The sequence below is a fragment of the Periophthalmus magnuspinnatus genome, chromosome 7, assembly GCF_009829125.3.
Source record: "Periophthalmus magnuspinnatus isolate fPerMag1 chromosome 7, fPerMag1.2.pri, whole genome shotgun sequence".
Taxonomy (NCBI): Eukaryota; Metazoa; Chordata; class Actinopteri; order Gobiiformes; family Gobiidae; genus Periophthalmus; species Periophthalmus magnuspinnatus.
Genome location: NC_047132.1, coordinates 8,756,517 through 8,784,073, shown reverse-complemented (window position 1 = coordinate 8,784,073; position 27,557 = coordinate 8,756,517). Strand labels below are relative to the sequence as shown.

The 27,557-nt window shown below is 38.3% G+C and overlaps 1 protein-coding gene across 8 annotated transcripts in view; it reads left to right on the top strand.

Moving 5' to 3' along the window:
• Positions 1-27,557, top strand: part of hspg2 (heparan sulfate proteoglycan 2) — a 179,653-nt gene that overhangs the window by 61,861 nt on the left and 90,235 nt on the right. For 7 of the 8 annotated variants that reach the window (XM_055223338.1, XM_055223339.1, XM_055223335.1 and 4 more), the window contains exons 4-6: positions 12,737-12,796; positions 24,625-24,734; positions 26,452-26,510. In XM_055223338.1, the coding sequence (XP_055079313.1) occupies positions 12,737-12,796; positions 24,625-24,734; positions 26,452-26,510 (229 nt within the window). The remainder of the gene's footprint in view (positions 1-12,736; positions 12,797-24,624; positions 24,735-26,451; positions 26,511-27,557) is intronic. The other variant, XM_055223337.1, reaches the window with a different exon arrangement.

Genomic DNA, 27,557 nt, shown 5'->3' with positions numbered 1-27,557 from the left:
ACAACCCGTACATTTCACAGGTCGGAACTTGAATCTCAGAATGATGTAATCTCCAAGTTCAACATTGGATGCTTGTTCCAGTCGGAAAACAAAGACCAGTGTATGGCAGTAAAGATTCATTAAAGTAATAAATGCAAAAAAAAGTGCTCAAATCAGCCAAAATGAGGATCCAGTTAAGTTAATTTAATAAAGTTTGAGAGTGAATTTGTGCTTTGTTGACCTTAGCTCCCGGTACACATCAGCCTGTGCAGAAGCAGGTTCACAGGCCGCACGTGGACAGTAGCAACTAAAGGGAAATAAATGGTGGGAATTTGGAAGTTGATGTTTCTTTGGTGTCCTGTTTCTGCCAGTAAAGCTTAACTGGATTATTTGAGGAAATGGAAAAAATTGAGTTTATTTAAGAATTCTTTAAGACTTGATATTTGGGCAATTTCTAAAAAAGTTTTTCCAAAACCCCATTTGTTTAAAATTGTGTTAGTTCTACTGATGGATGTTTTATCCACAGTGTTGTTTTGAGTAGAAATTAGTGTGGGGGCTGTTAGCCAGTAAAAATCTATAAATTATCTGCACCGCTGTGTAGGCCGCAGGGTTCAAAGTGTGGGGGAAAAGTAGCGGCTTATTGTCCAAAACTTACGGTAATGTGTGTTTGAACCTGGTTAAGAACTGTTATAGTCTTGGTTTAGTACCAATTTAATCCGGGTTTAGACCTGCTTTAATGCTGGTTTAGATGAGATTTAGTTTGGATTTAGACTGGGGTTATTTCTAATTTTACTGCCATAAGTGGAGTAGAGCTGTAGTCAATAAAATATATTTAAAGGTCCTATATTACTCAAAATTAACTCTTGTGAGCTTTAAGTCTCGTTAGAATATTTTTAGCTCCTCAGAAACACACCTGCAGTTGTGTTTTGTTTCATTCACATATATTTGAATAATTGTACATAATTAGTCTATCTCCAAAGATCAAAATGCTCTGTTCCACCTTGTGATGTCACGTAGTGGTAGTTTTCAAGTTAACAGTTTACCTTTAGTTCAGCAGAGTTTGGCAATTCCCGGTCTGAAATCATCCAAATGATTCTAGTGAAGGTGTGTGGAGTTTAAAAACACAGTGGAGCATTTCCTGTATTACCACATGACATCACAAGGTGGAACTGAGTGTTTATTGAGTAATATGGGCCCTTTAAACATTTGTTAATTCCCAAATCTCTCATCTTTTCTGTCGTGGCCTTCAAAACTTACGACGTACCCCCATCTGATTAAACAGCGGAGGGCTTACGTATAAATGTAGCATATTACGTATTTCCAAATATAGAGTTGGCTGCAGTGGGAAGGAAAATCAGTTCCTTTGTTGAGCTATTTTTCCGAGTGTCCCTGTCCTGTTGATACTGTGGACTCTTCAACCTCTCCCCTGCTGCCCCTCTCCCCCCTCCTATCCCGCCTCCTCCCACCCACTCCTTTAAATGAGACAGTACTTTAGCACAGTTCCTCCATTATTCCCTGTATCCTGTTGTGCCCATTTCCCTCTTGCGCAGGGAATTTCCTTTGTCTCCGACACAAAAGGACGTGTAAACATCTGCAGCTTCTATTGCTTGGGAGACGAGGTTTATTTAAGATCCAAATGTTGCTCTATTGTTTCTTGAAATCGTAATCTGTGGTCTGGATTTTGATGGATTTGTCATTTGACCTCTGCGCGGCCGGCCACAGCGTTAAGAGCTCGATTGATGGTTCTGACAATTTGCTGAATGTCTTTTCTGCTCTTCGCTCTCATTTCTAAATTGTCTTGTTTAATAAAGCCTATGGGGCAAAACAAATAAATAAAACTTAAATTACCTCTGTCTTTATACTGCAAAATGTATCTACATGAGTTGTCTTATAATGACTTCAAATCTTATCTGTCAGGGCTTTTTTTCTTTGTTATTTGCTTATTAAGACAACGATTTAACTTGCAGTGGCGTGAAATAAAATAAAAACCAAGTCATTTGACAGTAGTTCAGTACGAAATGTAGAAATGTGTTGATGATCTAATCTTGTCCTAACACTCATTGGGACTTTAAATTATCATACTTTGTCACCATTTTCCATTTAACTTTTGTCTCGCCGGAGGCTATAATTTTACTTTTAACTTATTCTACTTAAAATGTATATGTTCATTAACAAAAAGCATAGTATTTTAGGTCAGTATATGAAAGTGGGAGCAGTATATTTTTGAGGTCAGTATTTTTCACGTGTACTTTTTCTTTGCACTACTGGGAAATGTTGTTATTTTTTGGTTATATGAGAAGATTTAAGCTGTAAAAGTTTCTGTGACTCATTACAGATGCAAACTAAGTACTAAAGTGATTCATTCTGCTATTTATTTATTGCAGCTTATGATCTTTTAACAATAAGATGTGATTGGACGATAAAATGAGTTCTATAGGCTATTATTGACCCAATCTCCCACAATGCATCAGGTCAGAGTGCAGAGGTCACTTAACAAATTAAGAGATCCTAAAGCACTGACCTTCTGCTGTAAATATACTTAAACATATATATTTTTTAAACATTTTAGATAACCCAAAGTTTCAACCCTTTCTTGTGAGGGTGTAGCTGTTTCCATGGAGAATTAAAATGCTGTTTATTGGAACATTCTATAAGCACAGCGATTAAAAGTTACATGATGATCAAAATTACTTTCAATTATTAACATAAAACACAGTATTTACATGTAAACTGATCACACCTGCTTGTCTCCTTGGTGATAATTGTGATGCTATGTATTGCGGAACATTCCAGATGAAGCAATAACATCTCCAATGATAGCAGATCGTCACTCAGAAAAGTTGCATAGTGCAGCTTTAAGATCATTCATCCATTTTTTGTGTAGATTTAGACTGTGTCCTACCTCCTCCAGACTCAATAATTACTTCAGAAACTTTACTTAATTTAGTAGATTTAATATTAGGCATTTAGGTAATTCTCATTCGATTTATGCGGACTCGCTGTTCTGTTTAGTCTTTACTTCAAATTCACTTTTTATCTGTCCTTGTCTCTTCGTGACTCCCAGCCCAATCTGACCCTCTCTTTTTTTTGGGGTCCACGTGCAGTTGTTTGACTTTTAATCACATCTTTGCTCCAATAACACGATTCGGATTGATTTGTTGCGTGCCGAGGAGCAGATGTTCAGACAGAGAGGGAGTTATCTGGACCAGCTGCTTGAGCGAATGACCACTAGTGATGTCACAATGTGCTAGTGTTGTCACGGTACTAAAATATCGCATAAGGTTAATTTCTGCCCTAAGAATGTGGCTGTTTTAGGATCAATACTTGCTCAAATGCTCAAAGTTTTGATACTAGTTTTAGTTAGTTTATATCTGATACTTTCGACAACCTTAGAATAGACTTTTACCATTATGATTACTATGAGAAGAAATGTGCGTTTAGATTTTGTCTCTATAAAAAGTTAAATCCTTACTTCACTCATTGACTCCATCCATATACTCCATTCAGATACCATCAGTTTTATAAAATGTAACTTTGTATTTCATTTTTTCCCATTACCAAAAGGTTAATTGCATACTGGATTATTCTTTCAAACTTAATTGCATATGACATAGTACAGTGTGTTAAGCATTCACCCCCCAACCTAATGATGACCAGTTCAGACCTCCAACGAAAGTATACAGTTGTTGTGTCTCTAAGCAACACATTTCACCTACTTTGCCTTCTCCAGTCACAATATACATGTGGCAAATGGTCATATTGTTGAACAGGCAACGCATAACATTACAAACACATCCACCACCAGAAATGCACCTTTAAATGCCACACTTTGGAACATTTTAGACAACTAAATGGCATCAGCATCAATATTTCTGGTTGGTGAAAAGGATTTCTTCAAAAAAATAGCAAATTCTGTCACTTCAAAATACACAAGTTCTTCATATTTAGGCGGAGTTCTTCTCTCAAACACGAAACAAACACTCTGTTCCACCTTGTGATGCCATGCAGTGATACAGGAAGTGCTTCACTGTGTTTTAAAACTCCACACACCTTCACTAGAATCATTTGGATCATTTCAGCCCTGGACTTGCCAATCTTTCCTGAACGAAAGGTAAAATGTAGCTGCTAATTTGAAAACTACCACTTCATGACATCACAAGGTGGAACAGAGCATTTTGCGCTTTGGAGATGTAGACAGACTAATAAAAAAACACAACTCCAAGTATGTTTTTGAGGAGGTAACAGGAATATAGCACGGTTTAACGCTCATAATGTAATATAGGGCCTTATTAGTTCAATCAAATTAATTAAATCAGTTTCCTCTAAATGTATTTCAATTATATAATGACATCTATTATTGTAATTAGTGGAAAAACAAAACAAAGCCATTATTCCTGACATTTGGCCACTTGACTAGCAGCCCACCCATCCACTGTTTCCCACACTCTTTATGGGATGTTTGTGGCAGCGGCTGTGTACTGTCTGAGCGTGCCCAGTAGACACCAGGCCTCACTCGCACTGGGACATACTCTGGCAGCTGCAGTTATTCTGGGGCAGGAGTGCTTTGTTGTTCCTCCTGTGGGGCCCTCAAGGTGGTCACTCACTGAGGCAAAAGCACCTTAAACACGTTCACACTCCATTTGTGAAAACGTAAGTGCGAACGGTCAGAATGCTGTACCTACAACTGGAGGAATTCAGACTACTGGCTTTGGATTGTGATTTAAACCCTATGTATTTTTATAAATCATGAAAAATTGGGGTTTTCAGTTTCAAATCAAAATTGAGTCGGCACAGTTATCAAATTGCAGTAGCTGTATTTATTTAGCTGATAGAATATCCTCTAAAAGAACAAAAATATCCTGTCTTTTTATAGAAATATCTTCTTGTCCCTGTAGTTTGGACCGACAAACATGTTCTGAAACACATTGGATTCTTGGATTAGTTAGCATTTTATTTTTAATTTTTTAATAGTACAAGTCTAGTTTGAGTTTTGCAGAAATGGTCAATAATCAGCCATAGCGGGTTGAGTTTACCCCCTGTCCATACGGTCATCAATTTCAGCCTTGAGCGTGTGCAATCGCTGCGTGCCACGCATTTATATTCCTTGCTTCAGTTATGATTGGTTGTTTGCAATAGGAAGGACATCTGGCACAAAAGAAATGAGGAAGATCGTGAGTTTACAATGTAATTCTTTCAATTCAATTTAAAAAGCTGAATCTGCATAGTGTCTCGTTCAGAGCTGATGCCAAATTAGCCGCACAAACGTTATGAACTTTATACAGACAGTGAACACATTTACATTAAAATAAATTGGTTAAGATAATATATTTATTCACTTTGTATGCCTAGTTCTTTGGCCATTTTTTCAATGTTACATAAGGCTTATTTTAAACACTGCTTCTGTTGTCTGTCTCATTATAATTACTATATAGATGTATGAAACAATACATTTTGGAGCTCTAAATTTATCATGTGTACAATTTCTTTGCCAAAATGTGGAGATTTTGGGTATTTCTGTTGTAATATGATAAGATTTAATGTGTAAAGGGTTGGATATGCAACTTCTGTGGCAAATTATTGCTTCATTTATGTTATATATTTGCTGTAGCTCATGCCATGTAAAGATACTGTCTATTTAAAAGTGGTTTACAAGGATTATCGTGCAGTATTGTTACAGTGTCAGTGGCATGAATTAGTTTCAGTTATCATGGTTTATCACAGTATTTCTCTGTAGCAATATATCAAGCTTCAAAATGTGTTATCATGACAGACCTATGTAAAACAGAATATAGTGCAGAATAGAGATCAACTTATATAGGTTTTTCCATGACCGATGTGGACACCGATTGTTAAGATCCAGAGAAACCGATGGCCAATAAGCTCTACTGATATTTTTGGGCCAATTTTGGAAATTCTACACAAATTATCCAATGTGTAGTAAAACAGGGTTGAGGTTGGGTTTGCACCAAATTCAAACTGGATAAGAGAGCGTTGTAGTCATTTTTACAGCATCCTCTCTGGACTAAAGTCTTTAAATAAAGCAAGTTGGCCAAAGTAAATATCAGTCTCTCCTGAAGATTAAAGGCCGATAGTCGATACGCTACAATGTGCAAATATCGATCCGATGTAACGACCGATGCAGAATCTTGGTCCGGAGTATCTGGCTGGAAGATTAGCCTGTTTTTTGTTTTTTTTGATAAATGGGTGAAACCATGAGAATGAATGACATTTTGCATGTGGAAGTACTCAGTTTATGCCCAGATTCTCCTCAACACCTCATTTGAGAAACATTAACTGTGACTTTAAACATCTTGACTTGACTTTTTCTCTCCAAAGCTCGGGTCATTTGTCTCTGAGCGTTTTCACATTGCATTTATCACACGACTTCCGCCCGGCCTTAGTCACCGCAGCCCCATGATGCTCTGCTCTGTTGTACCAAAAACAGCTGTGTTGCCGTGGAGAAGTGGCCCTCTCCACTCCTCTTTAGGAAAGGACAAGCTACAGTTTGGGCTTCGCTTAAATGAGAGGGTGTGCACAGCTGTTACTATTGTTTTGTCTCCAAAGCACAGGCCAGTCCAATGAGATGTGATATGCAAAAAGGGAATGTAGTACTTGAAATTACACAAATTAGGGTGGTGCAAGTAATCAAGTTGGGGTCAAATTGTTTGCAGATTGCTGTGGTCAGCTGGGGGCTTTTGAATAAACATGATCAGTCAGTCCTGTGGCAGTAAAAGCCTGTGATTGGAGAGAGGCTCAGAGCTTGGATTTGATATTTGTGTGTGTGTGTGTTTTTATAGAATATTATAGCCAGAGGTGGAACGTAACAAAGTAAAAGTAGTACTGCACTTAAGTATAAGTTTGAGGTATCTGTACTTTGCTATAAAATTTTTATTTTAAAGGTATACTTTTTACTTCACTACATTTGAGAGCACGTATCTGTACTTTCTACTCCACATTTATTTTTTTACCGCACTGAAAAGTAAAAGTGTTTTTTATTATTGTTTGAGGCCTGTTGTTTGAGGCTGAGGGATTTATATTTCACACGTCATAATTTCAGTAAACAAAAATATACAAATAAAAACGGCTAGAAAAAAATGATTCAGCTGTTTCCATTGATCAAAATTCATCACAAATCTTTCTCAAAATCACAACATTCAAAAATGTATTAGATCTACTTTAATACATTTACTTAAATTTTCATGTCTGTACTTGAGTTTTTTTTTTTGCTCCAGTATCTGTACCTTTACTTAAGTAACAAAACTGACTGCTTCTGATTATACCCATAGTTACACATCGTTTTTGCTTTTACTGAGAGAAAATATAATCAGACCAAAAGCTGTGAACGCCAAGCCTTTGTATTTATAAAGCACATTTAAAACAACACAGATGCAACAGAGTACTTAACAAATCAACAAGAAATAACCCCAATAAAACACATATCAAGCATGTAAATTTACAATATTCCATTTGATTAACTTTTTAAATACAAGTTAAAACTCATATTTAAAAAGTGGGTCTTTTTGAGCCCGCTGAAATGGGCGACTTGTGTGAGATGTTCGATACGAGGAAAAGAATCATTAGTTTAATTAGTTAGTTTTTCTTTGCTGTATCAGCCAGCCCTACTTGCTTTTGTGCATTTTTTTTTTTAATTTTTTAGGTTGATTTAAGGTAAAAAAGGAGAAGTTTCAATATTCACTAGTACTATTTTGAAATACACTGTCAAATAGGGACGGGCAAAGCTAATACAACAAAAAATCGTATGGAAATGTGCTAAAACATGAGCGCAATTGTCTTGTTTGACGGTCTCGTGTGACAAAGAACAGCAAATACACTGTAAAATTAACCATAACAATGCAGAAATCCCCTCCTTTGCAACAGTATCCAGCATTTTTTATGATTAATTATCTCTTTTTGCAACATTCCGTCATTGTTTATACTGTAAAATAAGTGAGGCTAGTCACAAACTTCCACCTCACTATGACATACTCAGCTAATGTGGATTCCCGGATCACCTTTTGTCTGTTTTCTTGACTTTATGATAACGTATGTAGCCAGGGAAAAAACCTTGATCACAGCGAAGTCTATGGATTTTGTCGTTCCAAAACAAACACTGAATTTAAAGTTTGTGATCATTGGCGTAGTATTTGATTATCCTGTGGTAATCCCCTCTGTTTGAGATTATTTGGACAGACCTGCAGAGTTCAGTCCCGGCTTCCTTATCCCACCCAAGGGAGCGACTTTATCAAATAGACAATGTAGTATTTAGTAGAGCTGTAGTACTTTAGTGAATCAGCGCTGTCTTTTAGTCAACCAAAATTTGTAAAAGTTAACTAATTATTGTGTTTAGATTGCAAGGGTTTATATAAAACAACGGCAGAAGGGAGAAGGTATGGAGTAGGCTTGCCAAAAGTATCGTAAATCAGATACTAATCGATGCTAAAACTTGTGTAACAGATACTCGTTTGATACTAAAAAAGCCATGTTTACAGAAATGAGCCTTTCCTGAATAGTTTTAGAATGATTTTGAGCCGTATCAGAGCAAATATAAGACAAATAGACTAGTATACACCTATGGATCACTATGGAACTACCTGGACCAATGAGGGATTACACAGATATAAGGCCACATGGTAATTTAATAGAAAGTACTTTGATTTAATGTTGAAAATGGCATAAAAACTTAATAAAAAGTCTAAATAATGAGTCTTGTGAGTGAATACACAGTCAGATAAATGAGATAGTTAGAACTTTCGAGAGCTTTTGCCCAGGCCTGTCACGGTAACACATTTTGAAGCACGATATATTGTGATAAACGATAATATTGTAAATACGTCATGCCACTGTCACAAAGCAGGGTAATGATTACTAGCCACAGCAGGTATTTCTTCTCGCCGCAGCTCAAATCTTACGTTGTTGCATGAAAATGGCAAAGCGGGATTACAAAGCTCCCTCTGTTTTGCTTCTCGTTTCCAGTCTAGCTCTGACGAGGATCACAACAGCGCCACAGTCTTTGAAGTAGCGGATGCTTCATTAGCTCTAATTAGCACGGGTCACTATTCTTAAAACAGGGAGGCGTGCGGTGCAGTTTTGGGGAGGGCAGGGAAGTTTCGTGTCAGCTGGATTCTTGTGCTAATGTGGTCAGCTTTGAGAAATCTTAAGGCATTTTTTAATGTTTGTTTTTGTTTATTCATTCTGAGGAAGTGGAAGAATCACAGCATGCAATATAGTGTAACAATAGATCATTTGGTGCTGATTCAAAAGAAATTTATTTTTGTAAAGCTCAGTATGACAACAGCTGTCAACTCTCAGGGATAAACTAAAGTAGGACAGAACCAGGACAGAACCAGGACAGAGCCAGGACAGAGCCAGGACAGAGCCAGGACAGAGCCAGGACAGAGCCAGGACAGAGCCAGGACAGAGCCAGGACAGAGCCAGGACAGAGCCAGGACAGAGCCAGGACTGAGCCAGGACTGAGCCAGGACTGAGCCAGGACTGAGCCAGGACTAAATCAGAACTGAACCAGAACTGAACCAGGACAAAACCAACACTAAACCAGGATTAAACCGGGACAGAACCAGGGCTGAACCGGGACTGAACCGGGACTGAACCGGGACTGAACCGGGACAGAACCAGGACAGAACCAGGACAGAACCAGGACAGAACCAGGACAGAACCAGGACAGAACCAGGACAGAACCACGACTGAGCCTGTACAGAACCTGTACTGAGCCAGGACTGAACCAGGACTACACCAGACTGAACCAGACCTGATGCAGAACTGAAGCACTGAAGCAGAGCTAACAGCTTGTAGATGTGTCCAGGACTGACAAGGATCCACGGTGTGACTAAACCTCCTGCTTATAGTATGATTAACAGTATCAGATCTTCCACTCATAACTTGAGCAGATGTTTCAGTCATGTTATGCTATCTTTCCCAAACTCCCTGTATATATTCCCACAGATATCTGACATGCATCACTATAGAAGCCACATGTTCAGCTGTGGGCCCATAAAACAGCTGGACTCAGAACACTCACTGATTATGGAGAAGCTGTTGTTCACTACTGTACTGTAGAACTTTACAGAGTGGACCCTCTAAATTTGGACTGGAGCATGGCGTCTTACTTCTTAACTTGGTTTGGCTTTGCTGGGAAGTCATTTGATATTTTAGTATCTGTTTCTTGTCTCTACCACTTAAATTTAATTATAATTCAGTGTACATGTCACGATGACCTTTCATATTTGGCATCGCACACCTGTTATGCACTATAATCATTTAGTTATTATTAGGATGTAGTTAGTAGTGGTGGTACTAGTAGTGGTAGTAGTAGCATCATTTGTAGTAGTGGTAGTAGCAGCACTAGTTGTAGCTGTAGAAGCAGCAGCAGTAGTTGTAGTTGTGGTAATAGTAGCTGTAGTAGTAGTAGCACTAATTGTAGCTGTAGTAGTAACAGTAGTAGAAGCAGCAGCAGCAATAGTTGTTGTAGTAGTAGTAGTAGTAGTAGTAGTAGCAGTAGCAGTAGCAGTAAGTAGTAAAGCTTGTTGACATAACAGTTGATAACCAATATCGAAGTCATATAATATATTGTGGGAAAAAAACATCTTTTCCTTTGTTTATTTATTTAAGTTAGTTTGTTGTATCATTTTTGTGTTTGAGTATCACTTCAGTGTTTTTCTGAAGTATTCGATGGGGTATTTGGATATGTCCTTACCTCAGTAGTTATAGCTTACATAATCGTGCTTATAAAACGCGGTTCACCACTTTTCCCACCATAATAAACGTTCAAACTCTGCATGTTGAGTGAACTATGTCAACTTTTGGCATTTCATAGTATGCCCTTCAAACTTCCCACAGCTATGGAAGAATGAATGAGTCACCAAAATACAGCAAGGTCACTGCGTCCTGTGCCAACATGGGCCATTTTCACTTCTTTTGGTTGAAAATGCGGCGTTATGGAAGTCGTTTTTTCCACTGAGGAGCGCAAACAGGAAGTGGCTCCTCCCAGTGCGGAGCAGGATGGATGTTTGTGGAGCAAAGCAGATGCACAGAGCTTGTGTTAGTGGTAGGATATCCTCTGTCGGGTGAAAGAGGAGACATAACTTCATCTGAACCCTGACTTTTTCTCCTTGATGCTGTCATGCAAGCAGGCCTGTTTGCAGACAGACAGGAGTCCTTAATGGGCCACCAAAGAGTTCAAGCATCCTCTAGGATTTTAAATTAATAATAGTTAAGCTCAGATATGGCAGGAAAAGGCACGCCACCAGAAGATAGTGTTGTCACGATACTAAAATTTCAAGCTTAATTAAGATAGTAAGGGATGGACTCGATACTCAATGCCGATTCCAATTCCGTGAGGATAAAACACTTTCTTTAGACAATATTATGTTATTTCCAATATTAAATCATAGTACTTTCTTTTGTATTACCATGTGGAGTTATATATAAGTAGTTTCTTAGTCATCCAGGTCAGTTCTATAGTGGTCCATGGGCATATACTAGTCTATGTGTCTTATACTTAAAAGATCATTCTAAAGATATTCAGGAAAGGTTCATTTCTGTCTTGTGAATATGACTTTTTTTAATATCGATACTTGTATCTAGTCTCGCTTCTAGTTTTAGTATCGATTAGTATCTGATTTTCCAAACTTTTGACCACCATACTGGAAGATTAAGAAAGAGCATTTTAAGTATTCTGTTGGTTGTTTTTTGCCGCAGCTGTTGGTGGTTTTCAGATTGTAGTATGCGATGGTGTCATACTCCCAGACGGAGGGCAGAGACAGTTTTTCCCATCGATTACATTGTACTTTGCCATGAAATATTCCAAAAGCAAGTTCATAAATGTTTAACTGGATCATTTCTATAGCAACAAAAGTCAGCATTTTAACAATAATTCTTTTACCTGCCTTCATCTATAATAAATAATACTAAGAGTGCAGTGATGTTATCTGAAAATCCAGCGATATAGAACTAATAATATCATGTTTGCAAGATTAAAAAAAAAGAAAAAATATATAAATGTTAAGGAGTTGGTTATTAGTTTTACAGGTTAGATTTGTTAAATTGAGCACTTAACCCAGAACTAGATTATTATACCGGTTATATTATATCTTTAAACTTGCAAGATGGGGCTAGTGCCTTAGTAGAGGTATTTTTCACTACAGTAATTTCTCATTTCCAAGCCTACCATTTTACATTATTATTATTATTATTATTATTATTATTATTATTATTATTATTATTATTATTATTATTATTATTATTATTATTATTATTATTATTATTATTATTATTATTATTGTATGTATGTATTTGTATTCCCACTTTGACAGGTGCTTGCTAGCTGACATAATACAGGAAAATGTAATGTGAATTTGCAGTTGCTTTTCTTTGTAGATATTTTTTCCTCCTTTACTTACAGCATATCACACAGTCACAGTGACCTATTTTTGAAAGGTTATAGATTCCGAAACATTCCAGACTTTGTACATTTAGTTGATGTTTTTTGTTATTTCTGAGCATTTGTATCTATCTTGTCTAATTTGTCTTTTCTATTTTCTCTCCACGCTTCCCACCATGCGCTCCTCCCTAACTCCCCCTGACACTGTAACCGCTCTGCACCTGCCCGGCCTAACTCGATCCCGTGATGCTTTTTGATCCTTTTTGACCTATTGGCTACCCGGTTTTATTTTATTTTTATTTGTTTCCCCCCCTCAAATCTTTTCCCCTCTCTCGCTCATACTTCCATTGCTTTGCCTAGCGCCCTGGCTGGACTCTTCACACATGGGGAGCATACAGAGCCCTTTTGAACAAAACTACAGTAAGTGTCTTTCTACACTTTTTCCTTCCACAGAAGACATTTTCTGGCTGTTGAAATACATTGTTATCTTTTAGAAGTTCAGTTGAAGGAGCCTATCTTACGCTTACAATTTTCTGACATATGTTATAATGTTGTTTCCTTGGCACAAACAGACCTGGAGTTGTATTTTGTTTCATTCACACATGTTTAAATGATTCTAGTGAAGGCGTACTTTGTTTAAAACCACATTGGAGCACTTCCTGCATACAACATGACATCACAAGGTGGAACGGCACATTTTGAGCTTTGGAGATGTAGACAGACTAATAAAACAGGAAAGAAAACACAACTCCAGGTATGTTTTTGAGGAGGAAACATAACAATATGGCCATTATGTCTTGTTTTTATGTTTTTCTAATTAAGAATAAAGCAAACATCATTCCCATTGTTATGTAGAGTTGGTTTATTTTAGTCCAGATTGTATTCTTATGCAGAAGGAATGTTGTACTAGGTGCTACTTCAAGTGAGAATGTTCATTTTTTTGTTTGTTCTATTTTTCTCTCTTTGGCACCTTGTCCATCACCTGCCTGTCTCAGTTACGCTCCGACTCTTATTTCCAGATAACATTCCAAGGAGAACTCGGCTCGGGCATGTGCCGTGTTTTGAGTCCAGAGAAGCCACTGTTTTTCCAACTGCATTCATTTACCCCAGTGTCTTCTTATGCCAGTGGAAAAGTGATGGGATTTTTCCATAGAATAACACAAAGGCCATTTGAACTTTATTTGAGAAACGCTAGAGGCAACAGTGGCTTTCACGAGGCAATGTGATAAGTGTTTAAAGTGTTTGTATTCATTGAAGGAACAGTGAAGAGGAGATGGAGAGGCTGAGGAGGCTTATAGTTTTACTACTGCGGCGGAGATGGGTAGAGATGTTGCAGCTCAGAAGCCAGGATAATGAAGGGGAGGGAGTGCATTTATATGAATTGCTTGAGATGTGATTGTTTGGGGCTTTGTGTAACATTGTGTAACTTTTTCGGGTGGAGAGTTTGCTTTGTGCTTGTCTCCATGGAGATGTTAATGCTTTACCTGAATGTTGGCATTAAACTTATCTATTTCGCATATTTGAATACACATGTTTTTATTACTCAAAAATACATTTTACCCGTAACTTGGCCAGTTGGTGTCATCCGCTTGTTTCCATGGAGATAGAAATGTTTAATGCCATACTCTGGAACATTCTAGGCAAACCAAAAACATTAACTATGGATACGACCAGGTGGCGGATCCTCCACTAGAAAAATTACTTAGTGCACCTTTACTGTAGCAGCTTTCTGATTGGCTGACAGCGACAGGCACATGACAGGAAGTAGAGCCAAAGAGGAAATAGAATCTTTTGGGTTGAGTTAATGCTTTATTTTTGTTCCTATTAGCTTTGTTTATACTTACACACACCACACTGTAACAGGGACCAAACTTGGACTGAATCTGGAACTAAACCAAGACTAGAACTGGACCAAACAAAGTCTACATCAGGACTAGAGCAGACCAGGACTGGAGTTGCAGAGGGCAGGAGTAAGACAGAAGCTTACAGTGTTGATTTTTCTAATGCGCTGTGGGAAAGACCAGAGCAGCTTAATATCAAGAGTTAGTTGGCAGACGACCAAAAAGGTTACATACATATGACGGTCAGGAAGGAGACTGCAGGAGAAATATTATACAACTACAATGATGATACTATGATAATACAAGGTTCAGCAGCAGATGGCGAACACAGACAAACTTATGTACTGTCTGTGATGTGTTACTGATTGAACCATGAGCTGGGATATTACAATACAACCCTTAAGATACAATATTATTCATCATTATACATTAGATCTGCAATGATTAAAGCAGAACTATTGTGATTTTCAAAGCTTTTAACCATGTTATTGTTGCTTCCCCTTCTCATTTACCTTTGCAACATTGTTTTTGGAGTGATTTGTGCATTTGTGCAATCTTTAATTGCTTCTGTACTTACTTTGTTCTACAGTTTTATTTTCTTAAGCGGTGATACTCATAGGATTTAGTAGTGTCATGTAGTAATTTTGGTACAAATGAAAAAAAAAAAAAAATTCTCTAGTGTGATCTGCAGCTATGCACAGAGGAGCCGACAGCTACACAGCTCTTTGTTGTGATGATGTTTATGGTGACGTCACCTCCCACTGGGCACTGCAGTTTTCTAACAGAAGTCAGTGGACTTGTTTCTTTTATTAAGTCATTTTAGATTAATATTGCGATTTAAAATGTGCAAATTGTAGCATAATGACTCATGGGTGTCGTAGATTATAACTATATATCAGACATAAGTGCAATAGGTCTGCTTTAATTGACTAATCAAACTATTCAACAATGTTTGTAGTTGTTTTTTGATGATGATATTCGTTGTCTGGACTATTCAGACTCTAAAACACATGTGTCAAATTCAAGGCCCGGGGGCCAAATGCGGCCCGCCACGTCATTTCATGTGGCCCGTGAGAAGATAAATTAAAAGGCATGACTGTCATTTTAAAAATAAGTCTATACTGCTTTAATGTGTGCTCTGACAGGTGGAAGGAAGAAAGTTGAAGGTGAATACAAGTTAGTGCTTTGAGGAGAAAAACATGTATGTATTTGTGTTATGAGGCGCGGTCAGTATAGTCTACATCGACATTCGGTTACATTTAGTGACATTTACACTGCCACATAGTTACATCTGGCCCTTGGTGGCCATATTGCTGATGTGGCCCCTCAGTGAAAATGAGTTTGACGCCCCTGCTCTAAAACATACACAAAGACCTTTTCATAACAAGACTGTGCCAATTTTAAATTAAAATGTAAAAAAAAAAAATCATAGAAAATGTCAGATTTTCATCAATAGTACACTTCTTTTGTAAATATCCTCTATTTAGAAGCCCTCTGTCACCTTATTGCAACCTTTTATTTGGCTAAAGATGCAATGTAATAATTGTTATTTGCAGCTCTATTATACAGTATATGATAAACGACACAACGGTCTAAGAAAAGGTCATATAAATATATTTCACTGAGGATTAGCAATGACTGAATCTCTATATCAACTAAAATGTATTAATGGCGCAGCTCTCGCTCTCATAATGAAACTGTAAGTGCCAATTAGTGTTTGTGCGAGACTAGCAAAACTTCATCATATACTGAGGATCACCCCCTCTGTTTTCATTTCACAATTTAATGATCAGATCAATGAATTCTGTCTACTTTTTTTTTCAACCTGGCATTGCAAAGGTTACAAAATAAGCAAAATTTGCGCTGTATAAAGACAAATATGATATTGATCAAGAACGCACCTGGATCCTTAGCAGAGCAGAAATGACCTCTCCTCCATGAAATCTTAACGACTGACCACAATAGGGTGAGTCTTTGCTTCATGTAGAGGCAGAGACTGTGGGAGAACACAAACTCAGCAGCTTATTATTAAGAACTGTTTGGCAGCCGACCAGAAAAGGTTACGATGCAAGGGTCAAGAACAGAGATGCTCCATGAAAACAAGAAAAACAACGATTTCATGAAGGATTATGGCTGGAGCTTTGGTGCGCGTAGCTTCTCTTATCTAGGCCTGTCACAATAACAAATTTTGAAGTTGCTACAGAAAAATAACTTGATAAACGATAATGTTGAACTGTACTGATATAACCCCCCAAAGCCGGATAATCCCAGTAAACATTTTTCGGAGTGGATCATATTGCAAAAAAATGGTCAGGAATATATAAATATCAGTTTTACAAAGTTAGTAATGTGTTCTAGTATCTATAATGGGTCATAGAGGTTAATTATTGCAGCTCTAGTACTGTCACGTGTAGCTTAATACTACAACAACAAAAAATAAAAATAAAAACGTCTATGGTAGAATTTTCAGCAGTTACCATGGTGACATGTTTAGATGGTCTGAAAACTCAAGAAAAAAACAAAATGGATTTAAAGCAGCACATTTTCAGGAGCCTGTGATCAATACAAACGTTCATGGTCTGTTTAGGCCAGTGGTTCTTAACCTTGTTGGAGGTACTGAACCCCACCAGTTTCATATGCACATTCACCGAACCCTTCTTTATTGAAAAATAAAATATGATTTTTTTCAAATTCAAGACACATGTATGTTTTACTGGTGCACAAAATGCACTGTGCATTAACATCACTGTGTTCAAAGTATAAAACCAATACAATGCATGAACTCACAACAAATTACATACTTACATTTTCACAAAGACATGACCTTTTTTTAATACTACCACACTGAAATGATTTTAATTTTTAACCTTATGTATTCCAATAATGAACTTATTGTATTTATGCTATTTATTATTTTTAACATTTTAACACACACCGTAACTCCACAACCAATTGTGCTCTCATGTAAATTCATGTCAAAGCAGAGGCATGGGGCTCTTTAAATATGTTACTGTCATTATGGTAATGTGCTTCCGTGGTCCCTCGAAGATGTCCAATCAGAGCGCTGTTGTCGCCGGGATCCTCCCAGTCCATGCCAGGGCATCACTCTGGCCGTGTCTCATGCTGTGTCTCAATTCATCAAAGTGCCCTTAAACGCTTGCTGCGTTTGAACGGCACATTTAAGTCGAGCGGGTACTTCGATAGGCACACCAAAGGGTGCATTTGTCAAATTGGGACACGGCCGGCTTCTGGATACGCTCGCAGTCTGCAAATCATATGAGTTGGGTGCATGTCTTGACCTCCGCCGAACCCCTGAGACTGACTCACCGAACCCCTAGGGCTCGATCGAACCCAGGTTAAGAACCACTGGTTTAGGCGTTTGATTTTAAATAAAAAGGTGAGAGTGATTAACCGAAAAGTGTTGGCTAATACTAGCTAGCTTGTGACTGTAATGTTATTTGAGAGGGACTTGCTTAACAGTACAAAATTAGCTCTTTTTTTGTAGTTCCAGCAAAGTCAGTTCTTTATGATCAGATTGTGGCAGAAAAAAAAAAAAAAGTAAGACAGACAGAGCATGCCTACAGTTAGCATCACACTCCCTGGGAACGTTGATGACATCAGCTGTAAAGTATCACAACGATTATTCAATATAGGAATTATTGTGACAGACTTACTGTTCCCTGTTCCCTGGTGTGCTCCTCCTCTGCTGGGTCGGAGCTGTGGGCTGCCTTGGGGGTCAAAGGTCAAACTCGATGTGGTTCGGTCCGGGCACTGGGCTCAATCAAGTCTTTGTCCGGAGCATAGGCCTCATGCGTTCATCAGGGGCCCGTTCCTCAAAGCCACAAAGCCGCCACAGTCCTGCTCACACGCTTTAATAGCCATACACACTGTGAATTATCAGCGAACACAAGGATGTATTGGAAAGGAATTTGTCCAGAGTGAGTCCTGTCACTCGCTCGGATGTTTGACAAGGGAATCTCCAATCACACCTCAATGTCTGATGGAGCAGAAGTATTTTGGATCATGAGTAGTATTTGAGTAACTTTCTGGAGCTGGCACATCACCTGCATGAGTCCATGGAAAAAGAAAGCTAAGTTGAACCCATACTTTGAAATATTTTCCATGGAGATAGATGGGTTTTACACTCACCTGAAGGATTATTAGGAACACCATAGTAATACGGTGTTTGACCCCCTTTCGCCGTCAGAACTGCCTTAATTCTATTCAACAAGGTGCTGAAAGCATTCTTTAGAAATGTTGGCCCATGTTGATAGGAGCATCTTGCAGTTGATGGAGATTTGTGGGATGCACATCCAGGGCAAGCTGCCCTCCCGTTCCACCACATCCCAAAGATGCTCCAGCGGGTTGAGATCTGGTGACTGTGGGGGCCATTGTAGTACAGTGAACTCATTGTCATGTTCAAGAAACCAATTTGAAATGATTGGAGCTTTATGACATGGTGCATTATCCTGCTGGAAGTAGCATCAGAGGATGGGTACATGGTGGTCATGAAGGGATGGACATGGTCAGAAACAATGTTCAGGTAGCCCGTGGCATTTAAACGATGCCCAATTGGCACTAACGGACCTAAAGTGTGCCAAGAAAACATCCCCCACACCATTACACCACCACCAGCAGCCTGTACAGTGGTAACAAGGCATGATGGATCCATGTTCTTATTCTGTTTACGCCAAATTCTGACTCTACCATTTGAATGTCTCAACAGAAATCGAGACTCATCAGACCAGGCAACATTTTTTCAGTCTTCAACTGTCCAATTTTGTTGAGCTCGTGCAAATTATAGCCTCTTTTTCCTATTTGTAGTGGAAATGAGTGGTACCCGGTGGGGTCTTCTGCTGTTGTAGCCCATCCGCCTCAAGCTTGTGCGTGTTGTGGCTTCACAAATGCTTTGCTGCATTCCTCGGTTGTAACGAGTGGTTATTTCAGTCAACATTGCTCTTCTATCAGCTTGAATCACTCGGCCCATTCTCCTCTGACCTCTGGCATCAACAAGGCATTTTTGCCCACAGGACTGCTGCATACTGGATGTTTTTCCCTTTTCACACCATTCTTTGTAAACCCTAGAAATGGTTGTGTGTGAAAATCCCAGTAACTGAGCAGATTGTGAACTACTCAGACCGGCCCGTCTGGCACCAACAACCATGCCACGCTCAAAATTTCTTAAATCACCTTTCTTTCCCATTCTGACATTCAGTTTGGAGTTCAGGAGATTGTCTTGACCAGGACCACACCCCTAAATGCAATGAAGTAACTGCCATGTGATTGGTTGATTAAAAAATTGCATTAAGGAGAAATTGAACAGGTGTTCCTAATAATCCTTTAGGTGAGTGTATGTCATACTGTGGGATATTATAGCCAAAGGAATGACATTTCCATAGAAACAAGCATGAGGAGGTCAGGTTTGTGGAGATGCAAGCCCATTCACAGTAAGAACCTATGTATTTCTATGTTTAAATTTGCAATATACATATTCAATATACAACATGTTTTTGTAAAAGCAGTAGTTTGTGACCATTGGTGTCTGCAACATAACAAGTATTTACTATTTCTCATCAACAAGCATCAAATAACTGGGTATTCCACGCAGTTGCACGTCGCCGCCTGAAAAAAAGCTGCTATAAAGTTGCGTACCTGAAAATGAATGCATGTGGATATTAACAATGCGCTAAAGGTTTGTGAGCGCTATGGATGAGTTGGACCGACATCCTATCTCTTACACCTATACTTCCTCCTCAGGCACCTCTTTAATTGGGATTCTCCAGACCATAGGCTCATACCAGTCGCGTCCAGCTGTAGTATTAGCCTCCTGTGTATGTTTTAGTGTTGTGACGTATAGATCAGCTTGTTAACAAAGAGCAGTACCCCATAACTCTGCCGTCTCATCAAAGGCTCCCATGCTGTGTGCGGAGTGGTCCAGTTTTCGGTGCAGAGCCTTGGCGGGTGCCCACTGCCTGATGAGATTATGTCCAGGTCAAATGAGGCGCTTTGAACAGGTCGTTTGAAGTGCTCCGTCTTTTTGTTGCACATCCAGGCCGAACAATTATATCAATAAGTCAGACACTAACAGGCCTCTCTCACGCCCCCCGCTGGGCCAACTGAGTTCTGCGCGAGTGGTGTTATGGGTTCAGTGTAACAGGCACAATGTTTTATTGGAGTTTTTCTTGGGCATAAATGAGATTTTCTTTTCTTCATTTTGCAAAGTTCAGTAGTTTTGATTATTTTTTGTCTTAAAAGGTTGAAAACTAGTTAATTTTAAAATATTTGCAGTGGTCATAAATTATTCATCGCTTGCCTAACGCATTCCTAGCATCCTTATTAGGTATCTCAGTGAGTTCTTGTGCGCTTTTCTACAACTAGCATGCTAACAGCGGACTTCCTGTTTCACAGACAATAAAAATTTGTTATAACTAGATGCAAACGGTACACGGTTTAACACACAAACCCTGTATATTTCAGTTCTTCTTTCAAACCGAACACTCTGTTCCACCTTGTGATGTCATGTGGTAATACAGGAAGTGCTTCACTGTGTTTTTAAACTCCACACACATTCATTAGAATCATTTGGATCATTTCAGTACTACTTAATTGTTTTATTTGTATTGTATTTTGAACATGGCACCCCAAGTGCTCTTATTGAGTTCTCCTCTATAAATAAAGATAAAGAAAGAAACAAAAGGTAGCTTTTAACTTGAAAACTACCTCTTCATTACATCACAAAGTGGATCAGAGCATTTGAGCTTTGGAGATTTAGACCGATTACTCAAACGTGTGAATGAAACAAACCCTGTAACATGTCTCAAAGCTCCCAATAGTCAATTTTGTTTACTATAGGACCTTTAAATACATCAACATTTGTTAAAGTTTGGTCAGTTTAAGTCATTTTAAATCTGTATTTATTGATGTTTACAGTGAAGTAGAGAAGTTGATGCTGTGTTTAGGCGGATTTACAGACAGCTTTAGTCAGTGGAGCAGAAGGAGACAAGGAGACAGAGAATCCCCCCTGCTGTAAATCCAGACTGCAAGAAACAAAACATATTTTAACTGATTTTAACTCCTAATTAGCAGCTCACAGATGTAAAGCAAAGATGTTATTGTCCATTACCTGCCCAAGAGATGAGATGACCAGATGGGTGGCTCTCAGATGTGTGCTTTTGTCCCTCATTACATAAAGATGCAGGAGATAGTATTCCTTATTATACACAGTCAGTGGTGGAAGGTAACAAAGTAAAAGTAGTAAAGTACTGTGCTTAAGGAGATATTTTAAGTATCTGTACTTTACTTGAGTACATTTTACAGTGGATACGTTTTACTTTTACTTCACTATTTGAGAGCAGTATCTGTACTTTCTACTGCACTACATTTCGAACAGGACTGAAAAGTAAAAAGTACTTTTCATATGATTTGAGGGGTAATTTTTGGCATGTTCATGGTAATATCTTGACTAAAATTTTACAGTTCAAGCCTCGGCTTTGAGCAAACAAAAATAAACACAAAATGTATAAGAAAAATTTAGAGGGACAGTTAGTGGGACAATCAGAGAGACAGTTAGAGGGACAGGGACCAGCCTATCAGAGGATCTTTTTACATTGAGAGCAGGATTTCAAACCGCCAACCTTCAGATCAGTGGACAAACGCTCTACCAACTGAGCTACTGTCCCACTTTCAGTCGTCAGCCGTGTGTCTTCAGTGGAGTACAGCCTTACACTCTTCACTATAGGCATGGCCAGTTGCCTCTGACTGAAAGCTACAGTACAAATATTGACTTCCTCGTTAGCTGCGCTGTGGCTGTGTGAATCAGAGGCCCTCAAAGCGCTGGTAGGAGAGGGGGCTGGGGCACCCCGCGGGCCTTGGCTTTTTCAAATCTGGCTAGCGAAGCTTAGACCAGAAGAATTACAATCATTCAGATGACACTTTGTGAATATTAAAGCTGCTTTATGCATATTAGGCTTTTTAGTTTTTTTAATGAATTTTGATCGCTGTGGCCTTGACAAGTTCTCACAAAATATTGAAAGGGTGGAAATATTAATGTTTTATAGATGTTCCTCTCACCAGCCAGTCAGTTTTTAGGGTTATTCATTGCTTAAAAATAGGATACAAAAATTCCATTTATATTTTGAGATTTATTTTACAAAAGGATTGAGCTTGACAGAAAATGTTTGTTGTGTGTCAAGCTGCAGTATCTCAGCAGTTGCAAAGAATTTTGCAAATAATTGAAAATAATGTGTACGTGGATTTAAAAAAGCTAAAATGTGTTTGGGTTTTTTTTCAATAAATACTATTTAATAATGGGTATAGCAATAATTGGCATAGTGAGATATTCTCTACCTGCAATATATTTTTTATTATTTTTTAAAAGTATTTATTTTTTTAGCTTGAACATTAACTAAAATTTATTTTTTAGCTTGAACATGAAATAATAACGTTCATAATCGTTAATGGCCTATGCATTTGGAAGTATAATATAGCATAACAGCTCAACTGTAAAAAGATAACTAAGGTTGGTGGTTCAATCCCTCCAATGGGTAACACATGCCACTGTTTCATTGGGCATGACACCCACTTTTCAATGAGAAACTGGTTTATGAATGTGTGAGTTTGGATGTAAATTAGTGACTGGTTCTTTTAGTAATACAATAAGATTATGGTCACATTTTTTATATAGCACTTTTCCACCTTCAAGGCACTCAAAGCGCTTTACATTACACACACATTCATACAACAGTGTAAGTAGACACTGGGGCGAGATGGGTTAAGTGTCTTGCCCAAGGACACAACAAGAGCATTTATTTTGAGCGTGAGAGTCTTTCAGATCAGTAGACACTATAAACTGAGCTGCTGTCCAACCTGTATAGGTCTTTTTATTATTAGTCAACATAATACTACTAATAAAAAAGTTTGAATTCTGTCCATTCTATACTTCCCTGTACACATTTCCCATGTCATCAGTGCGTCCTGTCGCCCCCCTCTCATCTGCTCTATTTGCCTGATGTTGTACAAGGCAGTGTCTTGTGTTGAGGCAGTCTGACCTACATGTTTGATGACCTGCCACACTAGTGAACATAACACTATTGATATAATCCCCCAGCTCCTTCTGCACTGCATGCCCAGAGCTGACTGCGTTTAGCTGAGTAAACTGGAGGGAGTCTGCCTCCCCTCCAGAGTTGCTCCTACAGGATTTGCTTCTTGTTCCTCTCTGTAAATTGACACATATTTGAGGTCCATTAAAGAATTCCATTTGCATTTATGTAGATGATATAATGCCGTATGCAAAGTGCAAAATAATCGGTCTTTTATTGTATCTGTAGTTTAAACCTTGATATGTTCTGAAAATGCATTCACATTTGAGAGAAGACTAAAATATGAGCTGATTAATTCACACAAGAATCCCATGCTTCTGGAGTTGTTTACAATGTGTAAACAGAATCCAACTTTTTCAACCAGAATCGCACTTTTTTCATAGTTTGGCTGGGGGTGCCACTTATACCCAGATGAAATTTATATGTGAAATCTGTTTGGTTTTTTTTCATTATTATGCATTTTTTCTCTGGTGCGACTTATACTCCAGTGCGACTTACACTCCGGAAAATACGGTAATTGCATAATCAGTTAGACTTGCTACCTGACAATACCTGAATACGTGCCAATAATTTCATCTGCTTTGTGCCTCCCGCTACAGAATGAGTTTTGTCGCTATGGGTGAGGGGGCGGTGTTAGGGAGGGCTTGAAAGGGCACTAGCCAATGCACCCCCATAGCCGCGCGACTTTCATAGCACACCCAATTTTGACTAAAAATGTTCAAATGGCAACCACAGTGCTCAAAATGAGGCTTTAATAAAATAAAGAGTTCCATTTTAGGGTTTATACATAACTCCAGGGACTGACCACATTTCAAGTTGTTCATAACAGTGAAGCCAGCATGGTGTAGTATTGTTAAAATTCTCTGTGTTAACATGTTAAGTGAGCACCCACATTGAAAACCTTAGCACCCCCTGTAGCTTTTCCAACCAAAAATGTCTTGTGCCGCCCCTGCTATCGGTGTCAGTTACTGCCGTCCCATTGACATGTATCACTTGTCTTATTAAATATTGTAAACTTGCACATGTTGTTGCTGCTTTCTGCCTTTAAAGTTCAACGTGTGGTAACTCAAGCAGTCGTTGGCTTCTACTGCAACCGCAAACCCACGCTGCTTTTAACTTTTCCTTTGAAATACCAAAAGCCTTTTCGGTCAGGGCTAATAATTCCCCAACCATATGTTTTATTGTTTTAATAAATTCAGTGTAATCCAATGAAGTAATAATGACATAATGGGCATTGCATCGTCTTCTTGTGGTTGTAGTTTTATTGTGTGGTTGTGTTAACATAATCTTTCTCTCTGCTTGTTTACAGTTTATTACCGAGCTCTTGTTAACTTCACGGACTCTCTGGTGTGGACCCCGGACTTCGACGACATCTTCTCTGCTGCCTACACTGAACTTTCTGACGCAGTGGTTGATACGGTACGTTTACGCAATACACAGACTTTTAAAGGTGCGCTGCGTAACTTTTCTGGTCTGGAGACTGTGTAACCTCCTTGTCTCTATGGAGATGTTGTTGCTTTGCCTAGAATTTTACACAGTGTAGCATTTAACATGGAGAGTTAGCTACAGGTTAGGTCTGTGGAGAGTCTAAACTTTGTAAGTTTAGTAGTAGGTATTTTTGGGTCATAAAAACATTCATGATGAAATAAATTCTAGATGGATACTGTAGCGTTCTGGTGTAAGAAACACACTGAATTTCTGAACACAAGGGCTACTGTAGGCCGTAACCCACGTCAAAACAACATCAGTCTCAACTCACTAGAGCCACTCTCCAAAACGGACCAGTAACTCAGGAATTGAACCTTCACATCCACTCGTCGGCATAGCAACCAAGTGTCACATACAAAAGCAGATACAACAATAACACCACATAAACAGTTACAAGAACAACAAAATGTGCCAACTTTGAACTAAACACTGAACTAAACACAAAATATCACATTGCAATACATTTAATGCCATTCTGTGGAACATTTCAGGCAAATCACTAACATCTCACCACCAGAAAAGTTACACAGTGCCACCTTCATTTCAATTTTAATTTCATTGTACTGCATACCCAATATCGCTGTAACAGTTATAGGAGTAGGCTATAATTAGTCCAATCAATGTAGTGCAAATGATGGCAATTAGCACACTGTAATTATTTAGGTCATGTATAGTGTAATCAACAGAGAACACAATATCCTCCCTCCACTGGCCTCATGCTAACCCTGTCCAATAGACCTTTGTGTTTCTAGTTTCATTTATCTTTATTTACACAGGGAGAGCCCAATCAGACTCTTTTTAATGAGCGCCTTGTTAAAATAGAGACAAATACAAACAAAAACAAATAACTGCATTTAAACATTAAAACAGGAGCAGGTGTGATTATAAATGTTTATCTCCAGATTATTAAAGTGCATTAGTGGCATCGATGTATCCAGTTTTGCATGTCCTTGAAATGTATTCCATTTTTGGGAAGGAAAATAAAAGTTTTTTCATTGCATAGTCCAATCATAGTACTGCATATTCCCTCTGATTTTAGGAAAGTGAAATGAAAGAGTAACTGTACCAGCAAATCACAAAGGCTGCAATTTTTTTGAAGTACCATGATTTCCTCCACAAACAACAAAATACATGTGTTATTCTGCATAAAAACTGGTGAGCCTGTAGTTGAGATCAGTCTTTTCATCAATTTTTCTTTACGTATTTAAAATGTGAACAGAAATCGCAAATCTAATCACAACGTGTATCAAAAAGACCACTCAAAATTAGTAGTATAAATGTGTATTTTTGGTATAGGTGTTTAATTACTCCCCAAAACTGTCTGAAATGCATGTGATTCTTGTGTTAGCCTTGCATTTCATACTGGAGTTCAGGGTTTAAAACGTGCAGCTAAATCTTAATTTTTAAATACCGGAACTTGTAAATCTGATCACATTCACGATATTCGTCAGAAAAGTGCCACAATATTATTTTTTCCTTCTATCAAGAGAAATTGTGGTCAAGTAAAGTACAGGGAGATTAAGCTGCCTTATAAGGTTTGGACTTTTGATTTGTGTCGGGCTGTATTTAAGTCTGTGACCTCAAGTTCTTAAAATAAAACTTGGATTTGTTCAAGCTCGTTTTAACCAAATCTGGCTCTCTTCTTCAGCTCGAGTCGGAATACAACAAGATCCCAGGTATCCAGACGGTCGGCGTGGTCCTCATCAAGTAAGAGGCTATTATAATACACTGAGAGATGAGGAAGGCTACGGGCTGTAGGCGGAATGTCTAAACTGGAACTAAATCCAAAACTAAACCTGGACTAGACTATGATGTAACGAGTACTAGAACAGGACCAGACCATGATGTAACCAGGACTAGAACAGGACCAGACCATGATGTGACCAGGACTAGAACAGGACCAGACCATGATGTAACCAGGACTAGAACAGGACCAGACCATGATGTGACCAGGACTAGAACAGGACCAGACCATGATGTGACCAGGACTAGAACAGGACCAGACCATGATGTAACCAGGACTAGAACAGGACCAGACCATGATGTGACCAGGACTAGAACAGGACCAGACCATGATGTAACCAGGACTAGAACGGGACCAGACCACAATAAAACTGGGACTAGAACTGGACCAGACCATGATGTACCCAGGACTAGACCATGACTATATTAAGACTAAAGCAGGATCAAACCACGACCAAACCATTGAATGAATGAAGCCCCAGTTTTGAATGAACATTTAGCAAAAGGAAATAAAGGGAAAACAAATATGTGTATATATATGGTTATTTGAATTGAATTTGTTAAACTCACAGTATGTAACTTTTTTGCCAAAAACAATGACAAAAATATATATATATTTTTTTTTCATTTTGGTAAATTTTTTTGCACTGAAAAACATACGTCCTAATCTATCTCCTTGGTGAATATTCCAAAGTATGTGTTTAACTTTATTTCCATTGAATCATGCAGGTGACAGGCCACTTCTCAGAAAATTAAATTCTGTATCGTTAAATTAGTTTAATTAGTTAAATTTGAGCATAGTCATTTTAATACATTGTATCTATTAGGCGTCTTTCTGCAAACTCAAGGTCGCCATGACAATAAGGATGTAAGAATGTAATATGGAAAACAGTGCTATTATTTTATTACCAACCTAATTTGTGAAATATTTCCACTTACCCATTCAAAGTTCATATATATGTCCTACAGCATGTAATTAATCTTATTCATCTGTCATTTTTACATTTATTA